The sequence below is a fragment of the Anarhichas minor genome, unplaced genomic scaffold (genome assembly GCF_050575085.1).
Source record: "Anarhichas minor isolate MPS153535 unplaced genomic scaffold, ASM5057508v1 ptg000040l, whole genome shotgun sequence".
NCBI lineage: Eukaryota > Metazoa > Chordata > Actinopteri > Perciformes > Anarhichadidae > Anarhichas > Anarhichas minor.
Window position 1 is genome coordinate 5582554 of NW_027466486.1, and position 16618 is coordinate 5599171.

Sequence of the window (16618 nt, forward strand, 5' to 3'; positions counted from 1 at the left end):
TTTAGTCTACTCCAACAACATGCCCTCTCTTCCTCTCTTTTTGAGGGATGGACTTGTACACATGTTTATCGTATGGGACAAACATCCGTTGCCAGGGTTTGGCCTTGCCTGCGCTCAATGTCTTGTGAATGACCCTAGCTGGCTCTTTTATGTGCATCTATAAAGGGCGGTCGAGAGAGCGGCTAGGAGGGCTCGACCTGACGATGACACCCTGTTGTCATGGAGACTAATGCTATGTTGGGCTGGGATTGGAGGGAGGGGGGGGGGGGGGTTAGCCACTGTCACTAGTGTCTAATGATGTTTGCAGCACAATGCACTCATCTCCTCGCAAAGTGTGATGTGTCCTCACTCTGGTTAACGCCTGTATTAACATGGCATCTTTTGAGCTGCTGTGAGTGTTCTTCCAGGTAAATATATATATATATATATATATATATTTATATGTTCCCTTATTATGAATGTAATAATACATTTTTGTGTGAGTCAATACTTATTGACACAACTATTTCTAAATACCATCTAATCATGAACATTTCCCATCTGAATATAGTTCTACTGCTCACAGTCCAAGGACTTTCCAAATGACCGAGGGATATATCACTTCCTTTCAAGGAGCCCAGGGGACCAATACACCTGGCTTAGCAGCTTAACAGAATTTCCCCAAACACCCAGGCCAAAGGGTGGCCCGGCACAAAACCTGAGACGCTTGATGCTTGAGAGGGCTACCTTCTTACTCATCTGACTGACCACTCACCCCCTCTCCCTCCCTCCCTCCCTCCTTTCTAGCTAACGCATAGACACGTGTGCCAGCCCTCATCTGGCCTGGTTTGCCCTCCTAAAGTCCCCTATTTATTTTCATAGGTGTTTGAGGGTTTACACTAGTCAAAAGACAAGGCCAGAGCCCAGAGTGGTATCTTTGTATCGGAGTGCTTCCTGTTTTCATTGCGTGGCCGACCCTTGTCTTTACAGGGGGTGAGCAAGGGCTAGCAGGGGGTGAGAGGGAAGGAAGGCCAGGGGCGCCAAGGGGCTAATTGCAGATTTTAGAGTTTGCTTTGCCCCCCAAAAGAGGGCATCACCTTGTGCAAGAATAAGAAAAAACATCCCTGCCTCTCTATTCCTCTGCCTGCCACACACTCTTTTCACTTCTCTTATTCTGTCTCACATTACCATTTCCTACCTATCCTCTTCCTCTCCTGAATTTTGTGGTCCAAGCTTTTGAAGTGCAGTAGAAATGTTACCCCTAACAGTGAAGTTTACCTTTCTGATAACATAATCTCCCCGTAGTATTGAAAAGCTTACACCAACAGTCTGGGATTTACCTTCCACTAATGTGGCTGGAAGACATCCAGAAACTCCTGGGGAGGGAGGAGGGTATTAGAGAGAGAAAGAGAGGGAGGGAGGACAGAAGGAGGGAGTGGAGAGACAGTCTGACCCTCTTCTGCCAGCTAACACCAGCTGATCTGTCCTGCCGTTTGCCAATTACATATGGGGCATTTAAGGTTGCCAGCTCACGTGCTCTCCAGTGCATGTGCATACGGGATCAACATTCTCCACACAGTAATTGTGGAATCTTTCCATATTTTGTGAGATCTCAATAGCACCAAAAAACTGTATTTTCCCCTCAGCTGGAATGTTGGCATGGTAGGGTTGATGGTTACTTTCTATAAGTGGCTGTCATGAAGAAGACCATCTTGTGATTTCTCCCAAGAGAGTGTGAGGTCAGGGTGAAGCACGGGAGGGTGGGAGGGGAGAGGGCAATTTTGTTATACTGAATCCAAAAGCCAACAGTTGTTACTATTGGCCTGTGTTGTTTTTCTGTGTGTGAAGGGGGGGGGGGGGGGGGGGGGGGGGGGGTCCTGTCCTTTTGAGCTTTTCAGAAGATGTGACAATAGCTGGATGTTGAGAACATATGTAGAGAGACCCCTGTGGCTCATAGAAGAGGAGCTCCATGCTGGCCCCGCAGTTTGAGGAAAATACAAGGCCGCTCCTTTCACTCCTCACCCCTCAGTTAATGAATGCATGAATGGCAGAATGCCGCTATAGGCCATTCAGGGGCCAAAGTCCCCAAGAATTCACCCTTGCACAAACGCATCCAGCAATGGCAAATACATTTGCTTAACAAATTAAAAGAAAGGAGATTGGCTAATGTGTGTGTGTGTGTGTGTGTGTGTGTGTGTGTGTGTGTGTGTGTGTGTGTGTGTGTGTGAGAGAGAGAGAGAGAGTGAGTGGGAGAGAGAGTTTATGGGTGGGAGAATTGGATGGTGAGAGGGGGATAATTCAATTAGTCCTCAGTAGAGAAATGAAGGCAGGTTAAAAGGGAGGGATTATTATTTGTACAAGACTGGCCAGGGCTTTACACAAAAGAAACAAATAAAGATTGGAGAGAACATCTACAAGCAGGGGATGTGATAAAGGAGAGCGGGACAGAGAAAAAGAGGGCCCTGAAAGCTCTGCCCGAATTAACCAGCTCTTTGAAAAATGCCCCCCCCCCCCCCCCCCCCTTTCCTTTCCACTCTTTCAATTCAATTTTAAAACAACTCTAAAGAAAATTGTTGGCGACTCTTCCAAAAGCTCTGTATGCGTCTTTCTCTCTGCATCTTTTGCAGATGGGAGCGCTGAAGCTGTGTGAAGCTTTCACCGAGAAAGATGACAAATCAAGGGGAAATATTTAGTCTTAACTTACATAACGTGTGTTCTTGTAATCTGTGCATGGCAATATGAAGGCATGCATACAGTACAAACCTAAATACAATAAATTCCACTTCAATAAAACATTTAGCCTCTGTTGTTTGACCCCCGTCATACACAAACGAGGCATTCAAGCTCAGCGGAGGAGAAGGGCCCAAAGCAACAAAAAGAAGAAGAAGTTTATCCTCCCTCCCGCCCCTCTGCCTCTGAATGAAGCCTGGTCTGCGCGGTTTGGTGAGAGGTCTCCAGTCAGGGAGCGATGGAGCTGTGAACAGCTGTGAAGTCATTTTGATAATGATGAGAATAATAAGCACGCGGACTGGCGTGGTGGAGCCGCTAAGGCCTGCGAGGCTCAGGGCTTTGCTGTTGCAGCTTCACTGCTCCTGAATAGATAAAAGTGATTAAAGCACTCCTGATTATCCCTGACCAATATGTAATGGATTTACAGCCCTTTCAATTAGGCCGTATTTGCTGGCCACACATTACTTGGGCTTTTGGTTGGGTAATCAGGGTACAGGGGATTTGGGCAGGAGGGGGGAGGTGGGCACTGGTAAGGGGGGGTACAGGGTGCACAGGGGCCACCTGACCCGCTTAAATATGTGGATGATCCATAAGGCTGAAGCTCCAAACTAAGTCTTCTCTACTTTCTCTCTCTCTCTTCTTTTACTTCTCCCTTCCCCCTACATTGTCCCTCCATCTCTGGGAGCAGAGCAGCTTATGTGTCCTGGCGTGGCCACCTCCTCCTGAAATCTGACCTGTGTTGCAAAATCAATACAGCCTGATGTTCTGATAATGTCCTGACATTAGCGAGGGTGGGGGGACATGTGGTGCGTCCCCTTATAACATGACACACACCGATAGACAGACAGAAAAGCGGACTGACGCGTACAGAAAACAGCGAAGCAAAGAGTGTTTGACCACGTAGGCTTGAATTACTGTTGCATTTGAATTTTTAATCCATGTAGCATCGCTGTGTTGAGTGAAGTGAATGAGCCGGTGTCAGAGCTGTCCATCTGAACTGTTTGGCAAACATACTATTCTCTCTAAGCTATGGAATATAAATATTTTAGCATTTACCATCTCAACCTCAAACAGTTTGTCAAAAGATGCATTTTTCAGACATAATATAGCTGTCGGCCTAGAAATGTGTACCCATATCCATATTTACACCTACACAGGAGTTACTGTAAAGGATAACAAAATGATGTGTACTCAACCTAAATCTTTTACACACCTTTACACTAACTATCATTCCTTCTCTTAATCTGCCCCAGAAAAAAAAAAAAACATTCTTCTTCAGGCCAAACCAACAGTGCATCTCATATTGGAGTAAATGTCATGGATTGTCGGACCATCTTCCTCTCAGAGTGTGCTGAGCGGAGTAAACAGTCCAAACTGATTAGATTGACCTGGTCACTGTGTCCTTCTGACAGGTGGCTGACAGGTGAGCATCACAGCGCAGCCGCCACTCACTCCCTTGCTTCCTCAGTAACGACTATGTGACAGGTGTGTGCGTGTGTGTGTGTGTGTGTGTGTGTGTGTGTGTGTGTGTGTGTGTGCGTTTCTATCTGGGTTGTTTTCATACATGTTAATCTCCAAAAGTAATGGCTGTGCTTACCGTGAGATGCTGGAACAGCCACGCCCTCATGATGTTAGTGGCCACCTTGGGGAAAATGCCACGCTTTTTCTGCCTCTTCTTCTCCTTGTCGGGATCATCGTCGTCCCCTGTGCCAGGCGATGCAACGCTGTTGTCTAAGCCATCTCCTGGACGGAAACAAAACCCGGGGTTAAATAACATCCCAGACAACAATGACTCAGAATACAGTACAATAAGATCTAACAAAAACATTCTCTGAGCTGAAACAGAAGGACAAGAAGTACAAGTTTAAGGCTTGTGAAAAATGGATAAATGGACAAATACCACAGATACAAAGGAACTCAAAAGCACTGCGCTGAGGCCTAGAGAATCCCCGCAGCAAAGCCAGTGTTGTGTAGTGAAGATATGGAGGTAGGGGGATTTAAATGGCCTTAGAGGAAGGCCTGTACAGTGAGTGAGGGGTTTATGGAGAGGCCTAGCAGAGTTGTTCTATACCCCAGAGCACGGGAGAGGGGAATAGGGGTTAATGACTGTAATATTATGGTTGGATGCTGAAACACTAGGTTTCCTCATTCCAGTTCTACAGTAGGAGGCGGAGGAAAGAAAAAAAAATGGAGCGAGATGACAAAAAAAGAGGACAAGGAGCCTTCAAGTACAGTAGAGGCTCGGACTCATGTCATTAATTCAATTAAATTTGCATGCTTGACATATTTTTTTCATCTCTTGAAGAGAGCCAAAGGGGACAGGACGGAGCTATGCGGGCACACACAGTACATTCGTAAATCATGTTGCGTGCACAGACACACACTCGCAGACAAACAAAACTCAAAAGGAGTTGATAATTCACGGCATCCAGTTGAGATGCATGAGTATTAAAGTAGGGATGTGATTTGGGGTGGTTCATTGTTGCACTTCGATGCACATAATGGACTCGTCTGCCTCCCCCACCCCACACCCCACCCCACCCCAAGCCCCGACTCCCTTAGTCCTCCTCTCCCACTCCCTTCCCTTGCAGCAACCCCTCCCCATTCCGCCACAAGATTAGCATGACAGGCCAGTGCCGGCTTCGCCTGCATTAATGTCCGTCAGTGTTTGATTTCAAGAGGAAAAACATGCACATAACCCAGGCACGATTTCTCCTTTAAATCGAAGTTTCCATCTTTGTCCCTTGCCTTTTTCTTGTTCCTCTTCCCCAGCATTAATTGTGCATTAGCAAAAGTGATTTACTTTTAACAGTCATAGTTATTTTTTCTTGCCCCCGGGCACAAATGCCTTGAAAGCCTTCCTTGAGGGCATCTAAATTATGTATCTGAAAAACTCCTCCACTAAGGCAGAGAAGGACCCTGACATTCTCAAAATTCAGACTCGCATGTCCTACTGTTTTTGGGGAGGCATCAATCACAACCACCTATACAAGCCTTAATCTCGCATAAATATTTGAACTAATAACATTAAAAAGGGGGAAGAAAAAGGATCCGACGGTGTAATCAAATGCAAAATAAATGAAGACTACAAGGACAGCAGGGGCCCTCACTTCTAACTACTTTCCCTACTTTCCTTGTCCTCCCCCTTTCTTTTTTCTTCTCTCTCCGTCTTTCTTTTCTTTCTGGTGCACAGTGTTTTCCTTCCACATCATTAGCGCAGAGCCACACGAAAGAGGAAAACAGAGAAGTGCCGACTTTGCGCTCCCTGTGTGAAGTTAAAGAAGCAACGGCCCCTCTGAAGGACATATGGGAACGGGGACACAGACTAGTGGGTGTTGTAATTGTAGAATGGGCATTCATTAGTGGCAAATGCCGTAAATCCCAGGCTAAGTACGAATCCTTGTTCAGGAAAGCCTAAAACAATAAACTTTGGTCTGGCCATAGCCCTACCCTGACTGTGAGGGGCTTCCTGAGAAATGCGACCCAGACGGAAGTCAAGTCTTAACTCCCCCAGTTTGCTTCCAAACTTCAATAACAACAACTAGTGAGCTGTGAATTTTAACCACCCTCCCCTTGTTTCTGTGCTTTTGAGCTTCACTGAATAATGTTGATACACAGTTTAGTTGTTTGTTTGTGTGCCGCTAGGTTTTGTGTTGATTTTCGAGCTAGTCTCCAAATCCCTCTCCTGCTGTGAGCAGTCAGGCTCATCCAATTGAACCACACAGTGGCCAAAAGGCTGGCAGATTAATTTTATTGACGTTTCCATTTTCACTGCAATGCGATAGCCTCCCCCCTGGCCAGGGCCAGAGCGACCCGTGCGTATTTACAGACTGACCTGTCACTTCATTACCCAGCATGCTCGCTGCCTCCTGCCCCTAGCCCACAAGGGTGAAACCAGACTCCGAGGCTTTCAGCTCCTCTCTCCCTCCGTCTTTCTCTCACATGCACATGGCTACTGTCATGAGTGCACAGACCAGACATGTGGCATTCAAGCACACATTTAGTGTTCAGTATTTATAGTCGTTTTGAAGTTATATATATGTGCAGAAACATGTGATTTCTAAATAGACCACGTACGAAAATCAAGTGTGGACGGAAGGTGAAAAGAAAGAAAGAAAGAAAGAAAGAAGAGGAACAAGAAGGAGCAGGGGAAAGAAAAGAAGGAGTAGAAAAAGAATAAAGAAGACCCAACTTGCACAACCTCATTACATCTAAAGGAGAGCTGGTGCTTTGCATCCACCCCCACTCTTTTCTTATGAGCAAGAGAAGGAACGCTGCAGGGCAAATTGTCCCAAACGCTAATGGCTTCTGACTGTTCCCTGGCAACTCTGCCATTCTAACCTGTGTGGATGTGCACTCTGAAAAAAATAGGGAAAGCAAAAAAAAAAAAAAAAAAAAAGTGCGAGGCAGAGCAGGGGGAAGCGTCCCATCATCTGGCCATGTGACACAGATGGGGGTTGGCTATTAGGAGGCAGCCGAAAGGCCTAGGGGAGCCGAGGTGCTGGAGTGTAGCCCCAGGCACTTTTGGAAAAGCAGCGCCCTTGGAGACGGAAAAAAGACAGCCCCCCCCCCCCCCCCTCTCCCACTCTCCCCCCAGTCTCTGTCTGTCTTCCCTCGCTCTTTCCTCCTCTCTCATTCTCCCTCAGCCACTATATCAATATCTTGAGCTAAAGTGCTTGCAACGAAAGTTTGTGCCTATTTTCATACGCACAGAAACCGAGAAGGTGTAATCAGGCGAGATGGAAGACAATGACCAGATGCAATGAGGGCGAGAGAAGTGAAAGAAAACACTGACAAACAAACAAGCATAAGTCCAAGAGCACATTTCGCTCACATACATTCCCTCTCTAATCACCAGTGTGGTTATTAAAAATGCATTCAGATACATCTCCCTGAGAGTAAATTGGTCTCAGGGCTGAGCTCATTAAGGGGTTGGGAAAGGACTGTAAACACACTGAAACTCTGCTTATCTAATGTTGGCACATTCAGGGTCGCTTCAGGATTTCCTGCACAAAGAACTGGTTTAGCACAAAGTGTCCTACAGTGTCTGCTGAGACTAAGGGGGAAGTCATGGGAGTCCTAATGACTCTAGAGATCATGCTTCATGTCTAGGAGGCACCCTGGCCCTAAGGGAGCCTCTGAGGTTGAGTCGGCCCTGGAAGCATTATGGAAATTGCCGCAAGTAACACATATCGTAGCACTATCAATACGCCCTCCCTTTGCTGCTACCACCATTCCGATATACCCATGCATGAATGAATAATGACTTGTCAATAGTTGGATAACATTCAAACCCAGTCATGGTTAGTTATCAAATAACACTCCAGACTTATTGGTCCCTGTACTATTAATACACCTACTGAAAAGCCTCCAGACAAGCTTTAGATGTTGTGTGAATTATTCCAAAGGCTGCGCAGTGATTTTGCACTGGGAGGCCCCGGCATTTGTTTCAGGGTAATGAAGCAAAGAGTGTAGAGGCAGTGGCTTATGGAAGCTGTGGTTAAAGTGACTAATTACAACAGACCCCCCACAACCCCTGTCAGCCCAAACTAGTCAGCCATGTTCACCCGAGCTCAACCAAATGAGGAGAAGAGAGAAACTCATGAGGGGAGTCAGAAGGAGAGAGAAGTAGACGGAGAACAGAAGCTAAGTTTCTTGGAGCAGGAGCTCCTTTGGCCTACCTTCGCACACCATAGTGACCTTCCAAACCTCCCTCCAACACCCTTCTATTAAACCACCTTTAGCCCTGCAGGCTTGGCCGCAGAGAATGAAGAGAAAAGAAGAGGGGGATTTAGAGCCTCTCTTTTCCCTCTTTTTTCTCCTCAACTTTTCAGCCAACATAAGCGGCGTTTAGCACATTCAGTCCCCCAAATGGCAGCGAATGAGAGTAGCAGTGGGGGCTCCTCTTTTGTCCGTCTGGTTACCCCCTTTTATTTACTATGGATTTACGAAGGGGTCTTTGCCGGCTCTGGGACCACATGCTCTTGACGCACACACAATCTCTCTCCCATACACACATACACAAACACGTAGAGGCTCTATTCACACAAGTGGAATGGCCGGGCCCTCTGTTGCTCTGTGCCGACTGGGGATTACGGGTCCTCTGGCTATAACTGCATGCTAGCAATATGCTTCGCACTCCTTAACATACAACACAGACGAGTGCTAACGAGTAGAAGGTAATCCCTTTAATGATAAAACACACACTCGAGCGTCCAATTTCTAACAGCAAGCAACCCATCATGTGCGTTTGTGTGTCCTTGTGTGACCACACGCCATATGGTTTACTGCGCTCATTCAGATCCATACAGTAGATGAGGGCTCTAGACGGAACTGTTTTAGTGCGGCTGCACCACTGCAGCCAGTGTTTTACGCTGATTATTTCCTGATCTGTGCTTAAACAAGCAGCAGCCCCTTGCACTGGACCATAAAACAACAGCTTAGTAAACAGCAAGCATGCTGACAAATTGGTAGCGCTCAGGCCGGAGTCATTAACAGCCCTAAAACCTGTCAGAGCAATTACAACAAACTCTCTCCTTCAGCAAGTCTCCCTGCCAAACTCAGATGTCACTACCCGCCTCCGCTTTACTGCCCCCTCTTACCGCCAGGACACCGGCTAAAGGTGAAGGAGAGTGGACTAGCACATTTCCCTCTGTCCTCCAACAGCCGTGACGCCCGGCAGAAACGAGAACAAACCTCCATCTCAAACACAGCTGTATCTGCATCCTGAGTGCAACGACTGAGTGGTTCCTTTTGCATGAGAAGTAATGCGTAGTTGTCTCCCCCCAAAAACACATCATTAAGTGTTCCCTTAAATGAAGTGGAATAAGAGCTTCTAATTAGATGGGTTTTTTCTATGTGTGGGGAAGCGAGGCAGTCAGGCAGTAAGAAAGGCAGGGAGGGAAGGAAGGAGGGAGGTGGTGGGGGGTAGTTGCTCAACAACTCCTGTACCTCCCTTCTCCGCCCCTTCTCTAAGCCCCCTAACCCTGCCATCATGCAGATATCTCTCTGTCATCCCTGGAATGCTGGAGATAACTATCACCTCTCCACCGATACAAGGCCTCTCTCCTCTCACAGGCACAGTGTTGACCCCACTGTGCACATCCCTACCATAGGGGGCAAGGTTGAAGTGGACGGAGCAGAGAGAAAGAGAGGGGAGGGGTGGAGGTAAAACTTGTTTTTAACAGCCAGTTAAGGCTATTTTACCTTTTAATACAAAATAAGGGCTGGAGCAAAGCCACCCTCCCCTTTCAGCTTCTCCTCCCCTGGAGTCAAAGAAGAGTGCTTCGTCCAGAAGGGAGATTGAGGAAGGGGGGCAGGCTGCCTGGTTACTGCCTTTTCTCCAGAGTCACCGGCTGCCTAGAACTCACTTGATCTTTTCATAAGACTATCATCTGCCAAATCCCTAAAAAAATCTGGGTTTACAAAGTATGCGCCTTATTCAAGGCTTTATGCTGAGCTAATTATTGGTGTGATTAACCTTCTACCTACAACAACAACTGTCTTAATACATCAGAAACTGGGACTTTTAGGGTTGCACAATAACTGCTTATGCCTTCTGGGATCTTGAAATGTTTTCCCCGTACATATTTAAATATGGGTATATGACCACACAGGAAAGTGCTACTTTTACACAGATGTGGAGGTTGTATGTCAGCTGAGACAAGAGTCTGCCATCTAAAGGGGGCTTTATTTAAGGAGGAAAAAAGACCCAAAGAAAGGAGATGGAATAAAGATGTATAAAAGAAAGGAGGCAGGCTGTTGCAGATGTCAGGACCCAATTTGCATGAATGGCAAAGGGCTAAATTGCAGGGGACGGGGTAGCTACCCTCCACCCCCTCACCACACTCTTTTTGGGGGAACTAAAAGGGAGCTGTGATGCCCATGACTGCTCCTCACTCAGCAGACAGGGATCAGTGGCTAATGAAGGGCTTTGGGTCTCCACCAGACATTTCACACTCTCTGCCTCCCTGACAACTCCACCCCGCTTCCCCCTGCACTCCAACACTACCGCTGCTCTTCCCTTAAATTCCAAATGGAATGGGGCTAATTGGTCTCACAGGTAATCGCGGTTCATCCCTTGTTTCTTAATAAACAAATGTACAAACCTGCCAAGGCACCTGTCCAAACCTTGTGTCTGTCTACACAGACGTTGCCCTTATTTTATCCCGAACATAATATGGTACAATGGAGCTATTTTTTGATCTAAATGGTTAAAATTGCACATATTGAAGCTACTCCCTCTATAATTTATGATCGTTAGGATAACAAAAAAGGGCTATGTGCCCACAGAGAAGCATACTTTAATCCTAAGGTTTGATGCTGCATCAAATATTAAAGAATAGGTATTTCCCAAAAGCAAGCAGGGCTATTTTGAATTGAAACAAGTATGATCATTAGTAAAACAAGCTGCTTCCACACTTTTTGCTTTGTAAAAACGTCTAAGTTGCTCTACTTTGGAATGATAATGTAGTGAAAGCAGGGAATAAAGAGACGAGATGGAGCAAAAGAAAACAAAGAGCGGGAGAGCATGCAAACACATCATATGGATCCATCTGCTAGTGAAGAAGTGGCTTTGCAATCCCCGCTAGGAACTATTGCATATCAAAGTCTCCTACCTAAACCACCAGAAAGAGCAGCTGTGTGCTGGTTGCCAGTTTAAACAAAGTGCGGTTTTGTGATTCAGAACAGCTTACACTGTTTGAGGCAAAGTATGACAACAGCATCAGCAGTGATTCTCTACCCTCAATTAGAATTCAAAACCAAACAAACAAACTCCCCGTTCTTATACTGAGAGAGGAGGACGACTTGGATTTATTGCAGACATCTTTGCCACACCTGCTGGACAGTGGCATCAAAGTAGAGTTTAGGAGAGATGGGGGTTTCTGCAGAGAGCTGGGGGGGAGGGGGGGGGGGGGGGGGGTTGGTAGAGTAAATGGATTAAAAGGTTTATAAATCAACAAGTCAACCATCAGATTGTAGCCTCTGCTCAGCAGTCCTCTCATCAGCCAAATGCCATGAAGTTTTTTTTCCTCCTCGCTCCCTTTTTTTTTTTTTTTTTTTTTTTTTTCACACAAATGTCCTGGAGGCAGGGAACAAAGCGAGCAGAACTGATTACTGTGCTGCTGCCCCGCTCCGCCAGTCTAAACTCTGTTTGGCTTCCTAATGAGCTCACTAAAAACCCAATTCATCACCCATAACCCCTTCTCAACCTGCCTTGAAATCCCCCATTATGAGGGAGTCAAGGACAGTCCGTTTACAGACTTTGGGCTGGGGTCAAGGGCTCCGAAGGGTGGATGGCACTGGTCGTGGCAACAGCGTGGCCGGGGTTATTGGGACACAAGGATACTCCCCATGTGGCTTGACTGTGCCCCCCCCCCAATATCTAAATGTGTTCACCATACGCCATTCATTTCCATCCAACCGATCCTCTCCTTTGATTGTCACCCTCCATTGAGTTTATACACGACATGTATATTATTTTTGACTATTTGAGCATTGTGTGTTGTTTTTCTACACACTACGCCAACTTCCCCCGTCCCTTATGCCCCCTCTTTGTATAACACCAGCGGTGTCCCAGTCTGAGCGGAGGAATGTCCGGCTTGACGGCTGCAGCAGCGGGAATGTCCCGTTCCAGTCAGCATTCGCACCAGAGATTTCGAGTTTAATACCCCTTCGTACCATCCCCGCAAAGACAGGAATTTGGTGGGAAGGGAATGTAGCAGGATGGGGTGGGGTGGGGGGGGGGGGGGGTGTGGGGGGGGGGGGGGGGGATGAGAGAGTAGAATACAGTTAGTCTATTAAGGATGGGGCAAGGGAAGAGGGAAAGTGTAAAAAAAAAAAAAAGGAAGAATATTGAAGGTAGATGACAAACAGCTGAGGAGGTAGGAAATGGGATGGAGAAAAAAAAGGAAGAAAAATGTTGATGAGGAGGTAGAAGATAGAAACTGGGTGTTGGTTGGAAGGGGAGGTCAGGAACGGAGAGGTGGAGGAGGAGGATGGCAGAGGGTTGGGGTAAACTCCCACAGTTCCTCATTACATGGAGCTAAAATGATCCTCCTGACACCTGAGCTGTAACCAAGAGATTACAGAATTGATGAATCCTTGGTTTAAAATGCAGCTGTTTTATTCTGCTTTAGTAATTAATTCTTTTTCCGATAGCGTATTGATTAAGCGTAGCCCCTGATAAAGTTCAAACTGAGAGAGATCCCTCCGGGGCTTTGGCTTGCCCTACTCTGGAGAGTCAATGAAAAATTCCTCCCTCCACCTGCATCTCTCTCTCTGTCCATCAGCGCAGTTTACCCTCATAAATTAGTCAGATCTATCAGGAGTGAGGATCCGGCTGAGCTAATACTTGCTTTGTCTGCCCTCTTGCTGATGTAAATCTGTTACTTTCATACTGTACACAAATGCAGAAGCCGTTATTGAGAAGTCCATGTTACCCAACCCACCAAAACATTCATCTGAAGAGGGTTTTTTTCACGGACATACTGACTGAGATACACATGTACTCTGGGATACAGCTCCTTCACCTAGCAGCCGATACTTTTTGCTTCCTTCTCCCTCCCCCCTCGCTCTCATTTTCACCCTAACAGGGAATCATGGCATACACAACGAGAGCATCTCCTTTCACAAAACTACTCTTTCGTTTCTTTTTATCGCTGCGTTTTTCCATACAGCTATGAGTAAGAGACTGATCAACAGAGGGTAGAGCGGGTCTCTCCGGGGAGCCAACTAGCAGAGAAATCAGATACAGCTTTAAAAGAGAGTCAGACGCTCATGTCTTGTCAAGACCCCTCACCTACCGGCTCCTTTACAAGTCAATAACCAGGGCCAAGTGTCCTCCACTGGGCCTTGGCACACATTCACGTCTTTCTATAGGAAACAGAGGCGGGGCGAGCCCACAGCTCTGCATTCCATGGTGTTACTCTTAAATGCCACATACGATATTATGATAAGAAATGTTGTATTTCTGCTATGAACATGAGGAAATATATTTACACATCCTAGCGGGCTGGGACACTACATTTATCCCCAATATTCAACTCATCTAACATTCCTCTGATACATTGTGACATATAATTGGTGACCCCATGAGGACAGAAAAGCCAGTTAAAAGCCTTTTTCAATATTAACAACAAATGAAAGCGTGAATGAATTATGAAGGGAGAAGGGAAAAATACAATTAGAAGGTGGAAGTAGTGCTTAATACATTTACTTGAGACTATTTCCTTTCGTTAATGGGGCCGCAGCGTGCAGAGAGAGGGTTTTGACGAGGCTAGTATTGACTGTCCGCCGTGCTCCTTAAGGTAAATCCAGCAGGTCATTTCATTAAGGCCCAATTCCATGGCACTAATTTTGATTTTAGGGGCTTGACAGCTGTTTGCAGTGGATATTGCTACGGCAGGAAAAGTGAGAGAGGAGCCTATTACTGCTGTAAAAAAAAAATACAAATTGCAAAGCCTTGGTTCAAATTGCTGCCACACTGCCTCGCTGACAGTCCAAAATGTGTATTCTGTCGCGTTCCTCGACCTCACCTTTCGATTAGCTGCGTGACAAGGGAGAGTAGAAATACACAGCAATCTATTTTGGAATCAGGGTACAATTTAAAAACAAATGCATGTGAATATACACATGCTTACTGACAATAATGCAAATCTATACTGAGTGGCCAAAATATTAGGAAGACCCCTGTAATGTAATGCAACACAAAAGCCTTACTTATTTGTAGGTTAAATCAGTTATATGGTGAACTGAAGCTGTACTTTGTGCTGTGGTAGTATTGAACAATCAGAGGTGTTTTTTTAAAACTGTCTATCCATCTCATTCATGTAGGAGGAACAACACGTTAGAAACGGCTCAAAAATGACCACAGACTTGATTCAACCCCTCTGTAACACAATGACTGATGGTTCAATAGTTTCACAAAGTTATGGTTGCATTACAATATAGTGTATTTTTGTTTTCCTGGCCACTCTATGCAATTTTTTGTTTGCTTTTCATTTTCCCAATGAGACATTTCCAATCCTCCCTCATATAACATGGGCACTGTATGCTGGTCTGGCAGTGAGATGGACCTGACTCACAATGCGAGCTCCTAATCGCCTCGCCTCGCAAGTTGATATGCAGCATTAAAGTTCCAGAAGGAAGGGGGGGAAAAAAGCTGTTCCTCTGATGCTATTAATTAGCAGTGCTCCATAGCTCTCAGCTTTTTGAAGCTCTCCATCTCCTTTTGTTTCACCCTTTCTTTTTTTGTGCGGCCTTCGTTATTGACTTTTCAATTTTCCCCTCACATCCACCCCCTGCACTAGCTTTAGCACCAGCGCTTCTGCAGTGGTACCCAGCCCAACAATACCCCCAAGCCCACTCTCCGAGACGCTGGCTGGGGAGCCCGGAGAGCTGGGCCAGCCCTACAGCTCCCACCAGCCCACCACTCACTCCCCATGAGACCAAAATCAAAGAGAGAGGCCCTTAAAATATAACCATGGGTATAATGAGGGTGCTCCAAAGAACAATAAGCATATACACCAAAGGAGAAAGGAGAGTAGGAGTACAAAAGAAAAAGAGAGAAAACTATAGGAATGTTGGCCTGAAAGTGTTCTTGAGAAGTGCACAACAGAGGGTGGATGAGGAAAAAAAAAAAAAAACAGAATGATACCGTGTTTTGGGAGAAAGGGCAAAGGGCCACAGCCAGTGGTGATGGTAGCCAGGGCCACGCATCTATCCGACCACGTATCTGAACCCAAAACAACAAGGGGGTCTGCCGCATGCCTCTAGAGCCGAAGGGAGCCAAAGGGAGCACGACTAATTTCTGCACAACAATAGGCCTGGATGGGCGCCCACACAATGGCAGGTGCTTTGAATAACAGCAGGGCCCTTGCAGCAGGGTTCTTCTCCTCTCTCACTCCGAGGGCTTGGGCTCTGGCTTGTGTAACCTTTCATTTTCAACCGGGCTTCCTTTTGACTCATAAAGGATGAAAATGATCTCATGGGGGTGGGGGGGTGTAAAGGAGTAGGAGACGGCCAGGCCTGTGAGGCACAGTTTGTATCGAGTCTGTCTGTGTTTTCTGTGCATGTTATCAGCCTGTCTGTCCATCCTTTTCTCTTTTTTCTTTTCTTTGTCAATCTTTACATTTACAGCATCTCTTTCTTTCTCTCTTTTGCTCGTCTCTCTCTAACCCCATTTTTTTCCCCCATCGACTGTTGGTCTGTTGTGTTGTTATTATCTGTTTGTTGTGCTGCTGCTGGGCTGTCCTGTAGGCCATGATGCAATGGTAAAGGCAGTTTTCCCCCACCTTAAGAGCATTCTTTCCGGGGTCACAAGGTCAGGCTTCACAGATGTCTCCTGCAGACACTCAGTTGTCTAAGGACTGCATCCCTGGGAGTAAGCATTCGTACAAAACAATGCAGCTTTCCCCCCCTCACTTTGGAAAATGTTAAATGTTTTTTCTTTTTTTTTGTCTTGCTTTTTTTCCCCCCAACCTCTCTGCTTCATTGTTTTATTGTAATGAATCAAGCTATGGAATGAGTGCAATCTTTCCAAGGTGGAGTTTTTTTGTGTTTAGATAATGAAAGCAAGCACTGGTTATCACAAGATAGTGGTATTTTCTGGCTGCTTTCATTCTTTTAAACACTCCCGTCTCCCTGAAGTTTCCTGCAATTGTTCTAATGGGGCCTTAGTCATCCTTGCCTGATGGCGGAGGGAAAGATGCTTTAAAAGGTCTTTTTCTTCTCTCAGTGTGTGTTGCCAGGAGAGAAAAAAATGAAAACATGTAGTAACTGTCCTGAAACCCACACTGAGAGACAGATACAAGACGCCCTTGAGTAAGCGGGGCAGAGGCCAAACAAAGAGCGACCCTAAATGAACAGAAAGACAATATTTGAACATCTCTGTGTTGCCTCAATCTCA

At 46.1% G+C, this 16618-nt stretch overlaps 1 protein-coding gene across 1 annotated transcript in view; it reads right to left on the minus strand.

Moving 5' to 3' along the window:
- The window catches only part of meis2a (Meis homeobox 2a), a 73959-nt gene that overhangs the window by 35989 nt on the left and 21352 nt on the right, over positions 1 to 16618 (minus strand). The window contains exon 8 of the mRNA XM_076108388.1: positions 4307 to 4452. Within this exon, the coding sequence (XP_075964503.1) occupies positions 4307 to 4452 (146 nt within the window). The remainder of the gene's footprint in view (positions 1 to 4306; positions 4453 to 16618) is intronic.